The 15,815-nt window shown below is 36.5% G+C and overlaps 1 protein-coding gene across 1 annotated transcript in view; it reads right to left on the reverse strand.

Annotated features, from left to right (window-relative positions):
• Window positions 1–2,827: 2,827 nt before the first annotated feature.
• PRKAR2B (protein kinase cAMP-dependent type II regulatory subunit beta) overlaps window positions 2,828–15,815 on the reverse strand; it is a 71,598-nt gene continuing 58,610 nt past the window's right edge. Inside the window, exons 5-11 of the mRNA XM_068166990.1 lie at window positions 14,983–15,089; window positions 13,588–13,741; window positions 12,301–12,402; window positions 11,665–11,739; window positions 10,619–10,684; window positions 10,281–10,419; window positions 2,828–8,855 (exon numbers count right to left, since the gene is read on the reverse strand). Of these exons, the coding sequence (XP_068023091.1) occupies window positions 8,722–8,855; window positions 10,281–10,419; window positions 10,619–10,684; window positions 11,665–11,739; window positions 12,301–12,402; window positions 13,588–13,741; window positions 14,983–15,089 (777 nt within the window). The 3' untranslated portion in view covers window positions 2,828–8,721. The remainder of the gene's footprint in view (window positions 8,856–10,280; window positions 10,420–10,618; window positions 10,685–11,664; window positions 11,740–12,300; window positions 12,403–13,587; window positions 13,742–14,982; window positions 15,090–15,815) is intronic.

Genomic DNA, 15,815 nt, shown 5'->3' on the forward strand with positions numbered 1-15,815 from the left:
TGGATCTCATGTAACGATCACCAGGTGCCCAGTACCTTTGGTGATTGACCACCATTAATTAGCGCTCCGGCACGCTGTTACGAAACGCGCCCTACTCGCATTTCACCAAATAAAGATTGTGGTGTGCTGAGGTTAAGGGAAGTTGCTAAAGGTCAGAGAATGAGTCAGCAGCTGCGCTTGGTCTCACTCCAGCCTCTTTCCCCATTTTCGTTTCATAAAATGACAGTGGGGGGTAGCTCTAGTTCAAAGTTGGCAAGGAAAAGAGTTGATTTTTTTGTTGTCTTCTCTTGGGTTGTTTTTAAATTCCATGCTGGTTTATCAGACCATGAGTGTTTTCCAGACATTCTCAAACGTTTATTGCCAAAAGAAGAACCTGAGTTTAGACTACAGATACTTTGAGATTTCCCCCCTGGAAAATTGCAGAGGTAAGAACAGACTCCTGTTCTCCTAAGGCCATAAAATAGATTCGATACAAAGCAAACACCCCCATAATCATCAATAGGATTTTAGAAACGGGGAGAGTTGAAGATGTTGCAACTCTTGGGATTTTTCCAAGAAAAGCATTTCTTCCTTATCCTGTTTTCAACATCATCACAATCACATGAATGTGTCCTAAATCCTGTATCATAGCTTTGGTTGCAATTTGGTACCTGTAACAGTTTTGACTTACAGGCATGCTAACACAGTTGTGCAAAAAAAAAAAACCCAACCAAAAACATAACAGTTAAGTAGAAGTGGATCTCTATTTAGAGCTTTCTGCCAGCTATGCCTCAAAGGCACAGGTAGTGGCCACTAGAGGGGATGCTGGGTTTGTTGTTTCTACAGCTTTGCAAGCATAATGCAATTTAAAAGGAAAAAAAAAAAAAATACACACCCTGAAATTGTACTTAGCATCAAAACATCCTCGGTATGCTTGGCACATCAGTTTAAGATTTGGCCTTTCCAAGAAGTAATAGTTTGCCTGCTAGTAAAGTCATTGCCAGCTCTAGGCATTCCTTTCAAAACCATGCAGTATCTTCTGCAATGTGAATTGGAAATTATTACTTTTCGTAGATATATATGCAAGTTTTGTTTAAGCCAAACACATAGAAAGAGTAGAAAAACCAGCACCATGGAATTTAACTAAAAATATTCTCTGCTTAATTACATAACAAAGCCACCCTGCACAAATAATTTTGCCAGTTTGTAAACGCATGAGTTACTAGAACAAATGTCTCCAAGAAAAAGCTGAAAATTAAGGCTGAGATTAAGCGACTAGACAGCTTATTATAATACCAACACTGTCCAACCCTACATCCAACAAGCTCAGATTTTCTCCTTTATTTAGAATTCAGGGTTTTCTTAACCAATACATCTTGATGTAAGAAAGCTTTCATGACATCCTCTAAACCACATTTTCTAATAAATTGAAAACTGGTAAACCAGGAATAATCTTTTTTTTACACTACAATAACATTAACTTTAAAGCTGTGTTCCTCCCTCTCCACCCCTTTTCTGTTTTGATCTCCCTTACACATCTAAACAGCCTTAAGGCTCTTTGGAAGCAGACCCATGCTTCGGTTTTTGAAGAATGCTAGTGTGAACCCTGCATTTTCAGATCAAGGCTTGGCAGAATACCTGTGTATACAGACATCACTGTTCTGCAGATGGGTTACTTTGCTTGTAGGTACAGCCACCTGCCAGATAAAATTCACAGTTCACTCTTCTGAAATCTCCATGATCTGCAGTGTGGAAGGTGGAGAGTGCAGTGGCCAGATCAAGCCTAGAAAAGACAGGAAATCCTGTCTTGAGCCTCATCACATTCTTCAGAAAAAGACTGCTGGCCTAAGGATCATTGTACCTTGTTACGGAACATGTTTCCATCCCATTAGGTATTTTGTCTTCACAAAATGAAAAGCATTTTTTCCAAATTAAATGTGAAGGCTCACAGTTTTCTATAAAACTTTACACATGTTAGGTTTGAAGCCCAGTCCTCTGACATCAATGGGCCCAGATTCCAGATACAGCTCTAGACAAGAAAATCCATCGCTGAGTTGGAGCCTTGATACCACACCACCTGTGACACACCTGGAAAGCACAAAAATATAAATCCTACCTAGAACCAAGATTAAAATCTTGTAAAGATGAGTGTGTCTGAACTGTTAGGAGGTTCTAAAATCAGCTTTTTTATTTTCAAATCTAGCTTTTCTTCTTTGGATACAGTAAATTAACATTTGTTCAGTGAAGATGATGGAGAAAATGAATAACAGGAGAGGTAGTCTGTGCAGTAGATGGCAGTAGGACACACGAAACTGTATTGAAGCTTCTTACTGACCCCCTTGGTTGAAGTCAAATATCTATCTTCTGAATTTCATAATTATTCCAATGCCATAGTCCTTGTTCTGTATGCCTAGTCTCTAACTCATTACTCCCCCACCACATACCCTGCCTTGCCTTACTCCATGGCCAGAATGAATGGGTGCTCAGAGAATGAATCAATACTGTGTAACATGGACACTGTTGGCAGCTTTGCCGATTCAGTTGTTTCTGGTAGAAAATAAGGTTTAGAAAAGGTAGAAAAGGAGTTTTAGTTTTGAGTTCTTACCACATTACGGAGGGCTACCAAAAAGCACAAAATAAGCAGGAGGGACTACACATATGGAAAATAAAGGTAGCTATTAACCTGCTAAAGTTTTCAGCCAGAAAGAAACCATGAGGTAGATTTTTTAAAAAGCATATTACAAAGTCATATTAGTAAACTCTATATTATACACTTGCTTTATGCCCATCTCTACTTTTAATGTCTCCCGTCCGAAGCCAATGCCCTGCCATGCCCTTATGACACAGCTGCTACTGCCACCCTCAGTAATTAACTAAATACTCCCCAGACATCAGAGCAACCGTGCTCATCAGAGCTTCTACTTTTGCAGCTTCAGTTCTGCAGCGATTCTGCCAGATTCTCTCACATCATTTTTCTCCTTTCACAATGAGTGTTGTATCTCCTAAAGCTGTTTGTACTCATTTCCTCTTTTCACAGCCTTTTGTGGCAAGCTGCAATGATAGAATAGAATTAACCAGGTTGGAAAAGACCTTCGAGATCAAGTCCAACCTATCACCCAACACCTTCTAATCAACTAAACCATGGCACCAAGTGCCCCATCCAGTCTCCTCTTAAACACCTCCAGTGTCCAGTGACTCCACCACCTCCCTGGGCAGCCCATTCCAATGGGCAATCACTCTTTCTATGAAGAACTTCTTCCTAACATCCAGCCTAAACCTCCCCTAGCACAGCTTGAGACTGTGTCCTCTTGTTCTGGTGCTGGTTGCCTGGGTGATGTCTGGGTCTCTCCACCTTCCTACACAACTCTAGACATGCTCGTCCCCGTATTTCACCTCTTTAATATCTTCACAGAGGATGCTCTCAGAAATGCAGCACAGAAGAACAGAGGACTTGTTGCTCCCAGGAAAGATCTTTTTTCTTGAGTGCTACAAGGGAAGCTTCAGTCATCCCCTGCAGTGGTTAGAGTTGGAGAGAAACAGAACAAGTAACAGGACAGGTGGTGTTTTTTTGTGTCTTCCAAGACAGGTCAGGAATTAATGAGAAATTTATTTCTTGTAATTATGACACAGCTTCCAGTTTTAGCTAAACTTTTATCACCTACAAAGACAGAGCAAGATGAGAAATCACAATAGTATCAGGAAAGACGACTTGACACATCAAGACACAATCTAGAAGGGCAACCCTCTTTCCCAGGTAAAAGTTTGCAGAAAAGTCAAAAAAGAATCTACAGATGATCTGTAGGTTCCCTCTATGCTAGCTAGTAAATTAAAATATCAGGGAGTGATCTGGGCACTGGAATACAATCATCTGCACTCTCATTTTTAAATTGGGTGGCTTTTTCCGAACCAAAAATTTATCATAACTGAGTTTTCAGCATCCTCAGAAATGTGGAGGGACAAGGTCCTAGAAGCTCACTTGGCTGCTAAGGAATTAGTCCTCCACAGACACCTGCACAGCGCATTAACTGTGGCAGTTTTAGGCAACTGAGCTGGTCGTGCTTTAGTTAATGTAGTGGGAAAATTCCGATTCACCACATTGTCCTATCCCGATACTTCATTGCTGCTCAGCTTAAATAATCCCATACCTTCAAAGAAGGTGGCCACAGTATTTATACCACACCACAACGATATTTTTAGGTCATTCTGATTTCATTTACCACAGTAAGAAAAGTGACCATACACTGTCACAATGGCCTAGCATAACCCACTCTAAGAGTTTTTCACATGGCTTGATCTGGGCACAGTTTCTTTTATGTAATAGTTTGGCCTTTTTCTTTTCCCAGTTCCCTCATGTATACACACACCTCTGTCAGTTCTAAGAAACACAACCCTAACCATTGTATTTGCAAGTCCATGGCAATGCCATTATTGCACTCCAGCTCAGTTTGGTTTGCCATTGTAGAAATGTCAGGGACAGGACAAAGAGGATGAGAGAGAGTCACTGCCCCAGTCAACCAGATTACTGCATCCCAGCTTGGACCCAGCAGTCACTCCCCTTGCCTTTACATTCCCCTAGTGCCACTGGCTCTTCACTTAGCTGTTAGAATAAAAATAATTTAGAGGGAAAGAGGGAAACGGAGTGAAGGAAGAGGCAATGTTTAAATGCAGTTTTCTTCAGGTTTTTCATATCCTACCAAGACTATGCAGTTCCCTTCGGTCTATGAAATGAGAGTGTCGAGCCTGTTTGGCTCCTTCTGAGCCAAAACATAGATTCTGAAAACAACCTTGTCATGTATTTGATGGAAATGCAATTCTTGGAATGATTTGAAAATGATCCTAAGTTTTCTAAGACAGGCAACAGCACAGATCAGTACATAGTCAGCACAGAATGAGGCAATTCCCCCAAGAGAAAACTGCAGCAGTACGTACTTGAGAACTACAGACACAGGAAAGTATCCCAGAAACTAAAATAAAAGAATAATAATTAAAAAAATACATACACCTATAACAATCACGTGTATGAATGGATAGAAAGAGGTTTGAACTAGCAAATAAACGTTTGCAAGTGCATAGAAGAATGTCCGTGCTGGGGCAAACTGGCATTCAGCAAAGCACTTTGTTCAGCAAAAACTATGAGATGCAGTAAGCATCTGAAAAAAAGACTAGGCATCTGATATGCCAGGTCTGTGAAGGATGACCAGGAGATATTGATTTTGCATACCTGGCAATTTTTGGTACTGGAAAACAATAATGCCTGCCATGGAAAGTGTGTCATAAATTACAAACCAACGTAAATTGTGACGTAACTATCTCAGAGGCACCTTACAGAAAGCTTAAAACACCAAACATAGAAAACAAAAGAAAACAAAACCACTAAAACCAAATCCACAGTTCCAGCAAGGACCAGAGCAATCGTTACCAAATACAAAAGAAAATACAAGGAAGATAGATGGAGTGACAGTGTTTTAGATTGCAGATGGTTTCACAATGCTTTTCAAAGCTTTGTCCCTAGATTTCCACAGGAGATCCAGAAGGGAATGATTTCAGAAGTGTTTATTCCAGATGAACTTCAATGAAATTTCATGAAGCACGAACAAGTGACATGTTTTAAATGACATTACCAGCACTAGGACCAAGAAAGTTTGCTTACTCAGGGTTTGTGTCTTGTGATCGACTGAAAGCTGTGGTCAATTTTTTCCCCTCAATAGTTAAGTATTTGAAATTGCTGCCATGTGAATTCTCTTTTGCTTACCATCATGTAAGTGCCCTTTGTTACAGGACTTCCCTCAGACTTGTCTTTCCCTACCTAGTGGGGCATATTTTTCAATAAACTCATTGGAGTTTTTTTTTATTTCTCCCTTTTTAGAACTTATCCATCCATCAAAACCATTTAAATCATCTGCAGAATGATAAATTGCTGGTAAGGCTGGGGAGAGAAGGAAGAAACAAACTTACACATGCCAAATAATTCCCAAAGTCTTGTTCCTTTAGCAAACTGACTACAAACAAGAACAGTAAAATTTTTTAATAACAGAATCAATGGGTAGTGTTAGTATGGACATGGGTAGTCTCATAAGATAAACACGACATAATATTGTTTAAAACTATCAGAATTTATATACCATTTTTTAAAAGATCATTATAAAAATCAATTATTTGGTATTATTTCCTTCTTAGGAAGACTATTTGCCAGATTTTTGACATCAAGACTGGCACATTTTAAGTGTACAGATTAAGAGATCCAGGAGAAATCCCAAATGCTCACTGATGAAAGGTAAAGTGATTTGGATGAAACTTCCAAGGTGACAATTTATTACTGCTGGTTAAACCCTCCTGAATTTACCAACAAGGAAAATTCCAGAAATCATCCAGTCCCCAAGAACAACACAGTAACACTTCTGCAACATGAAGCTGTACTTTGGGACTCAGAAAATACAAATTCTCTGATAGTCTTAAATGTGTCACTCCACAGCTTTTTCTCTGCTATATACTACAAGCAAATCTTCAAAGTTGCTACGACAATCACCACACCAACATGTCGTCATCTGTTCTAAGCAGACAAAACAGCTGCATAACACCACTTAGGAAAGTGTGAAGAATTACAGATGTTTTAATAAATAAAAATAAATAGGTAATTTGTAACTTTATGGTAATGGAATTAAAAACACAACAGTATCAATAAACATAGTTTGGGTGGTTGTTTTTTTTTATATATAAAAGTGTTGTTTATTATAAGGAAACTTTAAATATAACCAACAATACTGAAAATATTGTGACCAGCATTTATGGCCTTGATTGTTGTTTACTGCTGTACAAGTAATTTCTAGCATTTTTCTTAATCATATCAAGCTAGTGCAAAATACAGGTAGCCTTGAGAGATTAAGCATACAGAATGACAAGAGTGCAGATTTTGGTTACCTGGTATTTCCTCCTAGTGCAACAGGCTTCACTTTTTTCCCATAAATCAAAAGTACAAAGGAAAGTTATCACATTTGCAATTATTCATACCAGGTTTCTAGATTGAAAGAACAAACAAACAAAAACTTTTCTAAGTTTTGCTCAGATTGGGTTTTGTTAGGAATCTGATTTATAATTCATACCATACTGTATGATATAAATTATATGTTGTTACTGTTTTATGTAATCATAGTTTCATATGCATGTATGATTATATAAATTGTCAGAACGCATCACTAACTATAGGATAATCATTACATCAACATACACAAACATATGGTATTAGAAAAGTCATTATTTAAGAAGGAAAGGTGTTTGAAACAGGGCAGAAGCAGCCTTCCTACTATTCCTGTAGTATCAGTTTAGCAGAACTGCTGCCAATTGCCATTATGTGCACTAGCTTTCCATGTACATCAAAAGTCAGTAAGCAGTATTAAAATTGGACTGTGCCTGAAATTTCCAGTCACAGACCCTTGTAAGCAGTGATCCCTGTGCTCCTAATTAAACTGATATTCTCTCTCATCAGTCTCAGAAGGTATCCCATGCTATTACAGCTATAAAGATACTATTTTATGATGACCTACATGTTTTTGAAAGCAGGATGTTAGCTTTAACAATGACATTTTCCAGACTTGGGCAAAGCTTTTGAAAGACCAATACTTCAAATTAAAAATATTTTTTACTTCCTGATAAGGGTTTTTCCAAGGACAAGCTTAGCTTAGCAAGGCTCAATATCAATCACTTCGGTAATTGAATCTGGTCTTTGATACCTAAGATTTGACTACAAGAAGAGAGATACACAGAGATTGTTTAATTTGAAATAGGTAAAAGATTTAACAGATAAAAAAGTGGACATCTAAAAAAAAATTAACTAGAGAACAAGTATAGATAGAGAAGACAAAATGCATAAATATAAAACAAAGGAGAAGGAAATCAATATAGATTATGTATGATTAGGTAGAACATGACAATGACCTATGCCCCTGCTTTTAAAGCATTAAGGTTAATTTGTAAGCTGTCCTCACTCTAGACTGTAGAGAATACATGTAACTAATAAAAAATGCTGTTTATTGCAAAAATATACAAGTCCTCTAACTTGCATAAGATATTACAATGTCGTGCTGAAACATGACATATTAAACAAAGAGGACTTTTAAGCAAATTACAAAATGTTAAAAATCAGATTTGGGTCATGAGCATTACACAAAATGCGTTGTCATGCTTTATCTTACAATTAGTTTTGTGGTTCACTACTTCTGTGATAAATGCAACATAAAATCATGACAAATTTAATAGCCAGAAAGTAGTATCTACTCTATTCTGTATTAATACATATAAACACTTTGTGTGCACTAATACTTTCAACGTATCACATTCAAACTAACAGTCTTTCCAGAGAAGTCATAACCTTTTTGAAGAACAGAAGATGGTTTAACAAGTTAATCGCATGTGCACTCTTTAAAATCTACTCTTAAAGGAAATATGCTGTGTGAAATGACTTGATTTTCAAAGGTGCTGTGCTACTATGAGTTGCCGTCATGCCAGATGGAACCATCAATGCTAAACCCTTTTTGAAAATGGAACCCATAATTTATTAAATTTCTGGTTTGTTTACTAGTAATTCCACTGCAATAAGTAAAAAACAAAAACCAAAACCAAAACCCAAACCAACTCTTAAAATCACAGAAAATGCTTGGCATCTATAGGAAAAGAGACAATTTATCAGTGGACTAACCACTACTGTGCTATATTCTCATAACAGATCTGGTTGCTCCAATGTTTAGTTCATGCACTGGAATCAGCAATGTCCATGTTTGTTCCAAAGAGAGCAACTAGTTGTTCTTCATAGTTGGCAATGTTTCTTTTCAGAATTTCCTTACAAGGTCCCAAAAGCCTTTCAAACGCCTGCACATCCATAACTAAGATAAAAGGAAAGAGAAAGAGTATTATGTGCTTGTCAGTTGCAGACACTGTCTTGGTATTTATGACATTCCAATGTACAATTTTAAATAATAATAGTAGGACAGATTATTACTGAGGCCATATGCTTTGCTCAGAAGAGAATCACTTACTGTAGCAAAACTAAGACCAACCAAAACATTGCTGTCTTGAAACTTTACAAATACACTTAGAATTTGTTGCACTTCTTAATATGACAGTATTTTCAAAATAAGATCCATGTCACCCAAGAGCTGCTGATGAAGTCTAGAGAGGTCTGGATTCCTCCACACAATGCAGTTTTAAGACCCTTGAGATTTCAAAAACCTCATCTTTTGCTGATGTTGTTGGCTGTATTATGGGGGTCTGACTTAGCATACTTCCTTGCTTTTCTTAATTGTTTCCATCAACACTGGAAATTGTAATATAATTTCCCAGCAAATATACAAAAAGTTAGAGTCCATAACTCAGATGAACTATCAATGTGTAGCTGACTATAGAGCATTTTCTATGCCCAAACACATAATATTATCTCCTATAATCCTACCCAGCAGGCCAGGGTAAAAAACATTGTATGTCAAGCAACTTCCAACCTGGCAGCCTATAGTCTCTTGGCTCCTGAGAAAAGCTCCGTACCTCCGCTATTCTGGAAGTGCCAGAGAGATAAGTGACTCACACATACTGAGTAATGTTACTGTTCCTCACCACTGCCCCTTTCCTCTCTATCAACTTTAATGCCTGATCATCAATGTGTTTGGAGATAAGGATGTTAAAAAATAATACCCTTACAAGTAAGTGAGAAACTTTTTGGTTACTGGCTTGGTAATCAAACTGTCATTCAAGAATGACAAATCTATCTTTGCAGTTTCCCCACAATTAGATACAAATAATTAGGAGCTAAGTATCTAAGCATGAAAAGCAATGGATGTAAAGGGTTGTCTATGAGCACAACTCCTATGGTTTTTGCTTTTTCTGTGCCTGAGACTACAGCATGACAGAATGATTACATTAACAGTTGGTGAAGACATAGCATTTGTTAAAGCTTAAGTTGTGATGAAACAGGAAAGGATTTTTACCACAGTTATTTCTGGGATGACAGTCAGTCTACCGTGACAAGAAATACTTTACCTTTCTACAGAGCATTAGGCATTTATCAGATACCTATAAATGGTTTGCAGCAATACTCTCTATACTGTCCTGAAACAATTTTTACTTCCATGCAGATAATGTAAATAGGACTGCACAGTAATAGGTTATGTACTTTAACAGTCTTAAGGGTTGAAGCCCCAGCCCCTGGAGAGATAACTCTTATATTCTGGAGAAAGACAAGAGTTCCCAAGAAAAACAAACAGATTACATACAATTGTATAGTAGATAGATAGATTACTATTATGCATATAAAATACCTAAGCATTTGACAGTGCCAAGAGCAAATGCTGAAGCAGCTCGTGGTTTGTTAGTTACGAGAGCAAGTTCTCCAAAATATTGTCCTCTTGAGCATCGAGCTATTTCAACTGCTCCATTCTCTTCTACCTCTTGTTTACCCTGAAATATCATGTACAAAAAACAAACAAACAAACAAACATACAGCAACAACAACAAAAGAAAAAGAAGAGAATGATAGATTTGCCGAGTTCAGGATTGCATAAGCAAAATTAGTTAACAATGGTAGCATTACTGTTTAACTCTTAGAATACGTCAAGATTTTTTTAAAAATAAAATTCTGTGTTTTACAGATGTTTACCTTCCTTGTCATTATAATCCTTACTTCTCCAGATTCCACAATGAAGAAAGAATCAGCCAAGTCACCCTGTAGAAGGAAAACAAAAAAAGTGAGTAAAGGAAATGTGAAATTTACAGAATGACAGGACTGGAGAGGTTGGAAGGAAACTTTGGAGATAATCTAGTTGAAACCCCTGGTGATGTAAGGTATGCCTAGATGAGGTTGCACAGGAACACGCCCAGGCAGGTTTTGAAAGTCTCAAGAAAAGAAGATGCCACAATCTCTCTGGCCAGCCTGTTCCAGTCTTCCTCACCTTTGAGGAAGATTAAGCAAAAAAATTCCCTTTTTTAATTTCATAGTAACATTAAAATATTTCCGGCCAATGCCTTGAAACTTATCCTTCTGATACCTGTTGCAAAATAAATCACTTTTAACGTGAAAACCATACACTAGGCACGTAACAATCAAAGTATCTATACAGAACTGACATCAAGGCCTGTTCATAAAAAGACATAGCTGACCATGCCTCATACAGAAAGCAGAGAAAAACAATGTTATGGAAGATTTTAGGGTATTTATTCCTATTTCTCCATCTTTGTATTCCTTCCAATCTATTTTCCTTACAGAATTTTTAGTTCAAAAAGCCTTTGAGAGCTATCCAGTAATTATTCTGGGGAAAGAGTGTCTCAGTTGCCTACCCTGAAGAATTTACCCTTGCATTCTTCATCAACAGATTATTATCTTATTCCAACAAGAAAAACAAGGTAAGCTTTTAGTGTTCTTCATTGGAAGCAATCATTCCTTTTATATAGCTTGAATTCATAAGCATACTCCAAAAATGTTGACTCCCTTATTCATACCAACAAATAGAGATATTTTTCAAAGCGCTGTAAGTGAAAACTTAGCTTCTATAACAAAGTAATCATCTCTTGTAGATGGGAGCTTTTTTGTTTGCTGGTTTCACCCGAGAAAGTAAAACCTAGTTTAAAAGTATGTATCACCTATAGATAACATGCTCATTGTTACCTATTGGAAAGGAAAAAAAAGTACCTAGAAGTAAACTGTACCTGAGCAATGATTTGTTCTCCATCTTTGTACACTTTGGTGCCAATCACATCAACCACTTTTAAACGCTCAGATACCTTAATGTTAAAAAAGAAAATGTAAGAAATATTTGGTTAATGTTATTATATTTAGAAAGCCCTCTGATATATTTTTTTCATGAATATTTGCAAAGTATTGTATCTTTCTCATTTTGACAGTAATTTAAAAATGGAAGAACTGCTGAGCAGTGTTCCAGAGGGTGTATTATAGCCTCAACTGCTAAATGTTTTGATAGAGCTTCCAGTTTTGTGGTAAGTCTATATATCCCGAGTCTTCAAAAACTATTTCCAGGAAAGTATGCCTTGAAAACTATGGCTATTAAATTATTTTACAATATCCTAAGTTGTTTAACTTTATTAATAAGTAATAAAATTAAGTGTAAGAAAATTAAGCTAAAAAACAATATAAAAAATTGCAATAGTTCTTTATCTTAAAAAAAAATAAATTAAAATATAAAAAAATACAGTCTCTCTCCAAAACAAAAGCATGCAAAATTTAATTGTGAACAAAATCTGAATTGCAAATTTAAAGTCTACAAAAGCAGAATCTTATCAAGTACCCCTGATACAGCCATTAAAATAAAGCAACAGAAATCTTACTTCTAAAGATTTAAGGAATGGTAATGACTCAATAAAACTTTCATACATTCTTCTCTTTTTGGCATTGTTTTTTACAATGATTCTTCGGAATGTTACCCTGTCCTGTAAATACAGACAACAAGAGATTAACAACAGAATACTTCCTGAATATATATGCTCAAATTACCTAATTTTAGTCACTCAGTGTAGCCATAAAAGCAGCGGGCTGGTCTCCCCATACAGTCAGTTGACAAAGATTCCTCTAGAGGTCAATCAAGAGCTCGTAAAGTTAATCTGATCTGATTCACATTGTGTAAAGCTCTCTGCCCTCTGGCAAATAGAGAGCTTACATAGCAAAGATAGAGAGTTCACCTTAAAACAGGTTGGCCACACAATGGATGCCAAGTAAGTAATTTAAGATATTTAAGTTTATTCATTATCATGAGATCTTATAAAGTACTGATACAAACTCAAGGAGGATTTTGTATTACCGTATCAAGACCAAAACACATGGGTCTGGGTCTTAGGTTACAGTCCATTTCCTGCTGTTTCACCAGAACAAGACTCACTGCCACCCTAAAGAGCCAACTGGGCTGTCCTTAGTATTTGGCAATCCCAATGAAGCAGACAGATGGAAATAGGTGTATACAGTTTCCTTCTCTTAACTCCATATGACTGTGTCCTAGTGACAGAGCTGAAATGCTTTGCAAGCCTTCACGGATACAGGTGGGACCTGCTTGCCAATACAACCCAATCCAATTTAAAGTCATTCTTATATTGTCCTAAACCCTACCATGATCCAAATAAGCTAGTTGAAAGAGATGTATTTCTCTTCAACAGGAAAATGTTACCTGGGGATCAGTCATTAGATTGATATTGTACACCCTGAAGAAGATGGCTATCCCAGTTGAACTATATGGTAAATTTATTACTGTTTTCAAAGATCCTGATAGTGTAACACTGATAAATAACCTCATATTTGAATTTTACTCTGGAACCAAAGGCATTTCCTATCACGATGTGGGAAAACATTAATAAATTCATCTAAGTAATTGTCAAGTGGTTTGCCATTCAGGAAGTTATCATTAAAGTAGAATAAAACAAAATTATTCTTTAAAAACTCAATATTTCCTTAAGCCTCAGGTTTGCTTCTGCAAGTTCTGGAGAAAGACAATATTGTGTTGAGAGTTTTCAGGATTTTTACAATTAAAACTTTCTGAAATTATAATTAATTTTTAAAATACTGATATAGCATCCTAGGGCAACTTACATAATTAAAACAAATAATATCTTAAATATTTCACTTACCAAACCCCAGATGGCACCAGGAGAAGTAGCTATAATTGTAGCTGCTCTGGGTGTATTGTACATTAAGGCCAACTCACCAAAACTTCCTCGGTTATCATAGGTTCCAACACACCTCCCAACACCGTCACATTTTACATAAATATCATATGTACCTCTGTTAATAACATAGATAAACACAGTGAGTACCATCCAGTCCTGGCCTTTTCTAAGAGCCTCTTATTGCATTTTTTTATGCCACCAATTCTAAATATAAGCACATGAAACATACATTTGTTTGGTATTAAACATTTTGCAGAGACATCTCAATGACTTCCATGAATAATAAAAGTACTTCCTTTTTAAAGGGAAAAATAGAGTTACTGTTTTTTGCAGTAACTCAGTTTAAAATTGACTGGATACACAATGATCTATCGATCACCCGAACTTATTAAAAATTAAGGTCTAACTTAGTATCTGTTTCTTAATTCTAAATACACAAACTACAAATGTAACAAGTTTTTGCAAAAACTGATATGCTATGATCACTGAAATAATAATACAAGTTATTTAACATTTCAAATACTTTAAAGTAGTAATTTATAATGTAAAGAAGCAAGAAACAAAAGGAACATATATGAAAAGCAATATAACATTATGAAATAAAGATAAGTATCTAATATATTGTACATTTTTTCTCCCCATCATTAAATTATGCAACCCTTCTCCTACAAAATTAGTAAATATTTTGCTTTGGAAACATAGTAAAATCTATTATCTTGTAAAACATGATGTAGCCATCCCTAATCACGCTAAGTCACCATTCTGTTCAGCACTGTATTTGTATGATCCCTTTTGATAAATCATGTAAATGTAATGGGAAAAATCTGTACAGTAAGTTTGTTGATAAGGGACTTTGAGGTGATTCACTGTACCTAAAACCTGCAAGCCTGACAGAATACTGTGAAGCCCTGCAGCTTTTTGGAAATGACAAACTCTAACCTCACAAAGCTGAAAAAAAAAACACTGACTCTTCAGCAAAGAATCCTGACACACTTCTGTGATCTTGTGATTGAACAGTTCAGTTAGAAGAGACCTCCAGTGATCATCTAGTCCTACTGCATGACCACTTCAGGGATGACCAAAAGTTGAAAACCAAAAACCCACCCTCCCAAAAGCTTCAGCCTTTGGGACCTAGCAGCACAAAGACGAGAGGGACATTTTCATATGAAAAATCTGCTTCTCTTCAGGAACCTCTCTCTGTAGACCAGATAGAACTGTACTGGTTCAGGTATGTTCTTTTTAAAGTTTGCCCATACAAACATATGTAAGAGTTAAATACAAGTACATAGAAAAGCAGGGTTTTCTCAATGGACTTTTGCATGATACTTTGTGCTATAATAAGACACAGCAATTCACCTGTCAATGACGTAGAAGTTGTCACCATCATCCCCTTGATCAATGACATGTTCCCCTCCTTCAACCAGTTTTTCAAACATAGCATCTAACACCTGAGACATCTGTTCCTATTTTAAAAGAACAGACAAAGAAAAGAAATTACCATCTGCTTTTAAAATATTACTGTTCAAATGAAGTAACTGGCCAGCCTCACAATATGCAGATAAAAAGTGTTCACGGATGGCAATTACTCATCTATTAAAATGCATGGATCAATCAGAGAGTTTCACTTAATAGTCAGTGTTAGCTTTATCATCTTCCAGCATTCGGAGTCCAGCTTCCCTTCTTATCTCTGCCAATGATGACACAGATCTTGTCTGCAATATGAATTGCTCAGAAGCATCCAAAGACAGAATTTCACAACTGTGCAATATTATGCAGTTAACAGAAAACAACACCTCTATCCCATATTGTAAACAATAGCACCTTTCTGGTTTTGTTGTTAAACCTATTTCTTAAATGATTGCAAAGGATTTTGAAAATCTAAATCACAATGGTGGCATGGTTGTAACCATAAAGAGCTGCAGTGCCTGGCTTGAGGAAATAAATGCTGGAGTCACTGGAAAGCAGGCTTACACAAGGCTATAAAACTACTTTAATTTGAACGGAGTACAAATATTTAGAGAGAGATGTTAACAGACTAAGAAAACATCATCGTCTGAATTATGCCCATCCAGTAGAAACAGTACTCTAATAAGATGATTTGTCTTGTTTGGTACAAATTTGCTAAAACTTAACTACATCTGGAAAAAACCAAACACAGCTCTTCATATATTAATGAAAATATGATTCAA

This window comes from Melanerpes formicivorus, unplaced genomic scaffold (genome assembly GCF_026170545.1).
Source record: "Melanerpes formicivorus ecotype bairdi unplaced genomic scaffold, bMelFor1.0.p_v2 SCAF_3, whole genome shotgun sequence".
Classification (NCBI taxonomy): domain Eukaryota; kingdom Metazoa; phylum Chordata; class Aves; order Piciformes; family Picidae; genus Melanerpes; species Melanerpes formicivorus.